This window comes from Python bivittatus, unplaced genomic scaffold (genome assembly GCF_059951505.1).
Source record: "Python bivittatus isolate LINGU-HERP-01145 unplaced genomic scaffold, Pbiv_v1 ctg000040_np1212, whole genome shotgun sequence".
In the NCBI taxonomy this organism is placed as follows: domain Eukaryota; kingdom Metazoa; phylum Chordata; class Lepidosauria; order Squamata; family Pythonidae; genus Python; species Python bivittatus.
The window spans coordinates 3,694,760-3,702,102 of NW_028277032.1; the positions used below are offsets into that span (position 1 = coordinate 3,694,760).

At 52.1% G+C, this 7,343-nt stretch overlaps 1 protein-coding gene across 15 annotated transcripts in view; it reads left to right on the forward strand.

The window, feature by feature from the left end:
* MACF1 (microtubule actin crosslinking factor 1) overlaps positions 1 to 3,493 on the forward strand; it is a 305,205-nt gene extending 301,712 nt beyond the window's left edge. For all 15 annotated transcript variants that reach the window (XM_088153923.1, XM_088153929.1, XM_088153958.1 and 12 more), the window contains 2 exons: positions 1,618 to 1,741; positions 1,981 to 3,493. In XM_088153923.1, the coding sequence (XP_088010049.1) occupies positions 1,618 to 1,741; positions 1,981 to 2,231 (375 nt within the window). In that variant the 3' untranslated portion in view covers positions 2,232 to 3,493. The remainder of the gene's footprint in view (positions 1 to 1,617; positions 1,742 to 1,980) is intronic.
* Positions 3,494 to 7,343: the final 3,850 nt, after the last annotated feature.

The window sequence follows — 7,343 nt, forward strand, 5'->3', positions numbered from 1 at the left end:
GGAAGAGCGGCCAGCTTCCTCTCCTCCATTCCCTCCGTAGAGCAACCTGCTTGCTAACCCTCGTGCCGGAGTTCCTGCGCTTTTCACACCTTTCTAAGCACAGCCCGAGCAACTGAAGCGGAGGCTTTTATAGAGCAAGATGTTTTATAAACATCTTAAGGCCCAGCACAGCTCCCCCCCGCCCGTTTGCAGCTGTTCCTCTTGAAACTAAACATCTTCCAGGTACCCAGAGGAGAAAGCTGTTCAAGCTTTAATGAAAAGGACATAATAAATACCAGTCTTCTTAGAAACTGTAGCTGGAGAACAAAACAGTCAAATTGACCCTTGAATAATAAGTGGCTCCTAATTTGTGGCTAATAAATTAATTAACTTCCTCTAAGACAGTGTTTTTCAACCTCATCGGCTTTAAGATGTGTGGACTTAAACTCCCAAATTCCCCAGCCGGGGAGAAACACTGATCGAAGGGATTCAGGGTAGCCTATGTGGGCCACTCCTTGCTTTTATTTTCATAACAACTCTCCCCCCTCCCCAAGGTAGGTGGAGTTGAAAGACCCCATCAAGAGGAGCCCAACCACGATGCCACATTGGCAGTTCAGTGCCATCTTGCAAGTCCTTGGCTTCCTCTTGTGGTTTTAGAAGGTGCTGGCAGAGGTGGTGGTGGTGAAGTCCACAGAGAGAAGGGCCTGCCTTCTTTTTTTCTGTTAGACATTTTAGAGACTATAAACAAAGAGAAGCAACACAATAGTAAAATACAAAGAAGTAAACAAGGGCTCTAAACATGGGGATCAGAGTTTTCCAATATGTAATTAATTACCCAAGAATTATAGCATATATTATATTGCTTTGAAAAGCTAAGAATCACTATTAAGCTTTAAGCTAAGAATGCAGACTAGGAACCATGGTCAACACAGTTTAAGCTATAATATATTGAATCAATACAGTTGATACTAATAGGAATATCCCTTGGAATTAAAATATTGGATGAGGTACCTATTCAGGTTATAGTCCAAGCATTGAATTTTACTTCAGATTCACTTTTAAGATAGGAGATTATTCTGGACATTGAAGCATGCTCCCTTCCGAGGAGGGGCGTAAGGGGCCTCTCCCCTTGCTGGGCCTTTGGGGACCCACTTCTTCCATGAGGGGGACCCTAACAGGGAATTGTCAACAGGGTGAAGACCCCTCCTTGTTCTAAGCAGGCACGTGGAAAATGGCCATTCCCCAAAGTTGGCCTTTTTAGCCATGGACCCGAGCTCTCGGCTTCTCTTCTTTCTTTCAGCAAGGACAGCAGTTTGATTAACCGCCTCACGTTCTTCTGTGTTTTCTTGGTCGTCTGCCTGCCCGCTTTTCTTCCGCCCTCCAGCACCTTAAAAGTCATGACAGGAGAAGAGATGGTGCGGGGAGGCCAGCGTTCAATTCACGCATTGCACTAATCTGCCTGCTTGGCTTGAATTCGCACCACGTGCTAGGCCAGAACCCCACAAGGCCGCGTGGGAGGCCTGCCTCCTCTTTGACCTTTAAGATGCAGAGGTTTGCAGCTGCTCCTGGAGCGCAGGTGTCCTCTTACGCTCCCCTCTGTGATTCTCTAACAAAACCTGCGCGCCTCTTTCCCGCAAGGTTGCTCCGTCCTCGGGCAGCAAGTTGAAACGGCCCACGTTCCACTCCAGCCGGACTTCTCTCGCTGGGGACACCAGTAACAGTTCCTCACCAGCTTCTTCCGGTGCCAAAACCAGTCGAGGCGGTAAGTTCAAGCTAGGTTTGGAGGCAGAAGGTGGTTGCGACTGGAGGCTGGGGAGCCCAGCGTAGCCTCCCGACCCGCTGGCAGACCACAGACGGTCTTCTGGTGGCGCAGAGGTATTCCCGGGGGAGCCGAGTGGAATTTTTCCTTTTTTCGACTTGACGTTTTCCGGTGGGGGGCGGGGGTCGAAAGCAGTGCTGCTAAATTCCCTCGCGCTGCAAGAAGTCGGCTTTGACTTCCAGATCCTAAGAAAACGGCCAGTCGCCCCACAAGCCGCGCGGGCAGCCACGCGGGGAGCCGAGCCAGCAGCCGGCGAGGGAGCGACGCCTCCGACTTCGATCTCCTGGAGACGCAGTCCGCCTGTTCGGACACCTCGGAGAGCAGCGCGACGGGCGGACAGAGCGGCTCCCGGCGGGGCCTGGCCAAGCCCTCCAAAATCCCCACCATGTCCAAGAAGACGACCACTGCCAAAACTCCTGGCCCCAAGAGATAATACAGCATTCACACGACGCCCAGCTTTGCACAGACAACGAAAACCTGTGTCCAGTTTTTAACCCCGCTTCATACATTGGATGTATATTTATTCTACATGGGAGAAATTATATTGTTAAAAGTGTAAAAGAATAATTGTGTTATGAAGCTGCCTTATTTGGTTCTTTCTTTTTTTTTATATAGGTTACTTTTTTCATGTGAATATTTATGTAGATAAAACTTGCCTTCTTTGCAATGGGGGCCCAGGGGAAAACTGAAACATGGGAGAGAAGCAAAAGGTCAAGATGTGAAAATGTAAAAACAAACAAATTATATAAATAGGATTTCTGTGCAGTGCAGGAGATGTTCCTGCGTTATCTTTTAGGATTGTTTCCTAAATGCATCTTTATAAAAATTTAACTTGCTGTTTCAGCAAGAGAAATTATATTTAAGAGCAACACCTGACGATCCAACAGAGGAAAGGAACTATCTTTCTCTCTCTCTCTCTCTCTTCTTGTAAATCACAGATACCTCAATAAGAGAGAAATGCGCGGTGAGGGGGCTTGTTTCCAGTTTTAAAAATAAATTCTTATGGTTTTACCTGAAGATAGTTTGAAAATGGACATTTGCACATGCTTTATTTGAATAAAGAACTTCACTACAACACTGTATTGGGCAAAACAAAAGTCCTGCCAAGCTTTCAAAGAACAACATCTGTTTCGAGGGGACTACAATGGCAGAAGAGTCGTATCATAGGGACGTACAACCGTGTTGTTTTAGCAGCGGGGGAAAGGGGGGAATTCTTAAATTTGCTTCTGTTCAGCCACAGGAGAACACATTTCCAAAAGGCAAACCCAGAGTGAAAGAACTGACTTCACGTTTTAGTTCACAAACTGCTATTTAATGGCTTGGCTTGGCTGGCTCCGGCCCCTCCGGCCAGCCCGACCCGCGGAGAGCCTCCTACTCTGGAGCAGCCGAGCTGCCGCCGGCACCCGCCGTCACGTGCTCTGGGGAAGGTGGAGGAGCATCACCAGCACACCCTCTGGCTTTGGATGCCCAGTTTTCCTTTGTGGAGGGAGGAGAGAGAGAAAACCGTGCAGAAGGGGTTGGGGGTAACCTGGTCTTCCTGTATTCATTCACTTGTGCTCTTGTCCCTGCTCAGACTGACCACATTGCTGTGTGACTCTCTCAGTTGGTTTAATTGAGCCAGAACCGGAAGCTCTACCAATGAATTGTTTAAAAAAACAAACACGTTTTGTATTAAAATTGCTTGCAGTAATAAAAGTGAAGCGACGTGTGTCTTCTTTTATGCTGCCCAGAAAGATGCAGTTGGATAGGCGCGTGTTCAGATGCCTCCCAGGAGCCCTCTTGTCCTACGACCAGCTGATCCCGCTGAAGTGGGAGGTGATGCCAAGACCAAGCCCTTCACTACTATGCAGAGATTCACCTCTTGGGCCTGATCAGCACCTTCAAGGAGTCGTTGAGGGTGGCGTACAAATTTAGTCAATCATTAAAGCGTACCTGCTCGCCTAGTCATAAAGTTGCCAGTTTGGGATCTGACAAGTTCTGGAGAAGGCTTTGCATCACCTAGCAGTTCCGATGGCAGGGATGGCATGTTGCCACGTGGGCCACTTTTGGGGGATGCTTGATTAGATCCCCTCTCCAAAGTGGTGCCCTCAGTGTTCATATACTTCATCCCCAATTAGCGCAGTCTGCGTTAGCTGCAAGGAGGCAAGCATCTACAGACAAGACGGAGAAGGCAATTTTGGAGATGGCGGCAGGGGCAGCGCCATGAAGAATATTCCTGAGACAAATGGGCCTGGAGGTTGTGGATAAACCTGGAGCTGGGCCTGATACCGAGATAGCCACTTCTTTGGGATGCCGGGATGCCCTTGTGGATGAAGAACTCTGGAACACAGGAGCAATCTTCAGAATGGCCTATATCAGTGTTTCTCAACCTTGACCGCTTTAAGCTGTGTGGACTTCAACTCCCAGAATTCCCCAGCCAGCCATGCTGGCTGGGGAATTCTGGGAGTTGAAGTCCACACAGCTTAAAGCGGTCAAGGTTGAGAAACACTGGTCTATATGGTACCCCTTCCCTTAAGCGTTCGGAAAAAGAGAAACCTGTTGCGTCGTGCCCCCACCTATGAGGTCTTACTTGACTTCTGCCCCACCAAGGGGAGTTATCTTTTTTTTCTTTTCACACAGTATGTCCTGCATTGGTGTTTTCAGTTACACTGATCACTAGGAGGCATCACACAACCAATCTTGCCCTATTTGGGACTCCTCAGGTGTATGGAGCCAGCTAGACACCCTTCCTTCCTTCCTTCCTTCCTTCCTTCCTTCCTTCCTTCCTTCCTTCCTTCCTTCCTTCCTTCCTTCCTTCCTTCCTTCCTTCCTTCCTTCCATGATCAAGGGTTTGAACATCTGGAAAGTCCCAAATAGGACAAAATCGCTCATGCGGTGCCTCTCAGGGGTCAATGCGTTAGTCTTCCTTTTTCTCCCTCGCGTCCACCACCTCTGCTTTCTAACTGGTAAAACCAAACGTAATCCTAGAGTTGGGAGGGGCCACCAGGTCCCACACACTGCTCCATGCAGGGGCTTTCCTGATGGCCCTCTGCATTCTGCTTGAACCTGTCCACGGACGGGAACCCACCGCTCTGAGTCGCTGGTTCTGCTCTCAAACGCTAGGACTTTGTTTTTCTGACGTTCACTTGGGGCCACTGCCAAGCGTGAATCCATCTGTCTCCTGCCCTCTGCAAATAGGTCTCGTTTCCAAGATCCTTTCAGGTGTGTGAAAAGTGCTGCTACACACTCCAGCCATCTTTCCTCATGGCTGAAGAGGCTAAAAGCCGACGCCCTCAATGTCTCCAAGCGCTTCCTTTCCAAACCCCGATCTCTCGCTGCTCTCCTCGATGCCTTCGAGTCTTCCAGAGCTCTTCCACAGAACCCCGGGATGGAGAGCAGTCAAAATCCACTCCAGAACGTAGGCCAAAAGGTGCCCCGTAAGACTGGCCGTTTTATCATTAGGTAATGCTTCTGCCAGTTTCCCTAGAACAGATGCTCAGCCCTGCAACCTGTGTCCATTTAAGAAATGGTGTTTGTTACCTACATTCGCTACCTTTCCGCTCAACGGGGCAAGCTGAATAATTTTAACCCTTCGGCTTTTCCACTAGCCCACCCCTTTCCATGTTGGGAACGAATACCGCTCGTTGCAGAAATGACTCCTGGGTTTTGAAGCAAAAATAACAGAATGAGTTATCCATAACTACTGTAAGTGGGTGGTCAGTGAGACGTCCTCCAGACTCTCAGGCATTTCCAAACATTAGTTGAGGGCATTGGGGAGCAGCCTCAGCTGGTCCAGGCACCTCCCCATCAGCAGGGGCTGGGGCCAGGTTTCTCCTCTGCTGCTCGCTCTCTTGATGTTATAGGCAGCAACATGCAAGTGAACTGCAAATGAACATTAGGTGTCAGCCAGGTTCATAGAACATGCTAAGCCAACAGCTGGGTCCCCACAACACTCTGAATCACACACACTCTCTCTCTCTCTCTTCAGGTTTAACCCAACCTAGCCCATTGTATGAAAGCAGCCTCTGGGGGCAGAAACGCCTGGACGGTGCCTACTCGTTCTCGCTCCCTGATTTGGTGATCCCTAATCTGGGGTCTGTGCTGGTCCTTTAGGCTTCTTTCACATAAAAGCTGGGGTTTGGCTGGCCCAGAATTGGGCAGGCAGACTCGTTTTCCCCCTGGACATCGCTGGTCCTCTGGCAGATTCCTTTGCCGGTTGCCCCCATTAGAGCTTCTGCGTTGGCATTAGGGCTGTGGATCTTTTGCCAGCAGCTGTTCCCCTTCTCAGCCGGGCAAAATGCTGGTTTTCCCAAGGAAATCACTGCCCCTTCAGCCCCTTCCCTTGTTCCCTCCCCCTCCCTCTCCTCACTGTGGCCCCTTTTAACTCCAGTGCACTCCCAGGCAGGGGGTTCCCTCCTTGGGCAGATGATGGTTCTGGGCCATTGAGTTGCTGTCAGTTCTTAGCAACTGCACGGTGAGATCTCTTCCAGGAGGATCTGGCCCCCAACAGTGCCCCCATCGCCGCTGCGACTGACTCCATCCCCCGGCTGCTGGCCGTCCTCCTCTCCCCTTGCCTTCCACCTTTCCCAGCATTAGCACCTTCTCCGGTCTTCACATCATGTGTCCGAAGTAGGATAACGTGAGCCTGGTCATCGGCGCCTCGAGTGGGAACTCTGGGCTGCTCTGTCCGATGGTCCCTCGGGTGGTTTTCCTGGCTGTCCATCGTATTCTCAGGAGTCTTCTCCAGCCCCAGGTTCAAAAGCGCCAGTGCTGCTCTTCAAAGTCCAACTCGCACTTCCGTAGAGGGTTCCAGGGAAGCAAAAGCCTTCACTGCCACCCAACCGTAGAGAGTAAGGAAGAGGACCTGAAGAGGACCTTGATGGAGACGCGCAGGACCCTTGCTTAGGCAAAAGGGGCAGGAGCATCTCTAAGCCCGAACTACAGGATGAATTTCGGAAGCGGCTCGGGCAGACGCCAGCCTGACTCACAGGCCTCTAAGAACGGGGAGGATTCAGCTCAATAAGAGCGGCTTTAGCCTCCTGGGCAGTTCATTTCTGGCCTGGCCTGCCCTGCCTGGCGGGGCTGACACCCACCAAGCCCTGGGTGGGCCCCCGAGCCTTCCGTACGGATCTGCGCTCCTGCTGCTCAACCCGTCTTCGAGGCGGACCGGGCCCCTTGTCCCGGGAGCCGCCGGAGCAGCTCCGCGTAGCCGGGAGGCTCGGGCGAGCCGCCACTGCCCCGCGGACTGAGGCTCGCTGGACAGGACAGGACAGGACAGGACCGGACCGGACCGGACCGGAGGGGGAGCCTCGAGCGGGACCCGCGCCAGGCAGAGGGCCGCCCCGGGGCTGGGCTGGGCTGGGCTGGGGAAGGGAGCCGGCTGCCTCCGAGTTCATCACGGGCGCCGCCAGCTCTTGGGGACGGGAGCTCCCCGCCCTCCCCGCTCGCCGGGGCCGTCGGAGGAGCAGCGGCGGGCAAGAGGCGTCGTCGCACGTGCGCTGCCGCGGCGCTGGAGGCCGAGGTCGGGCGGCGCAGGGGCCGCGCCCGGAGTGACCACGACTGGCTC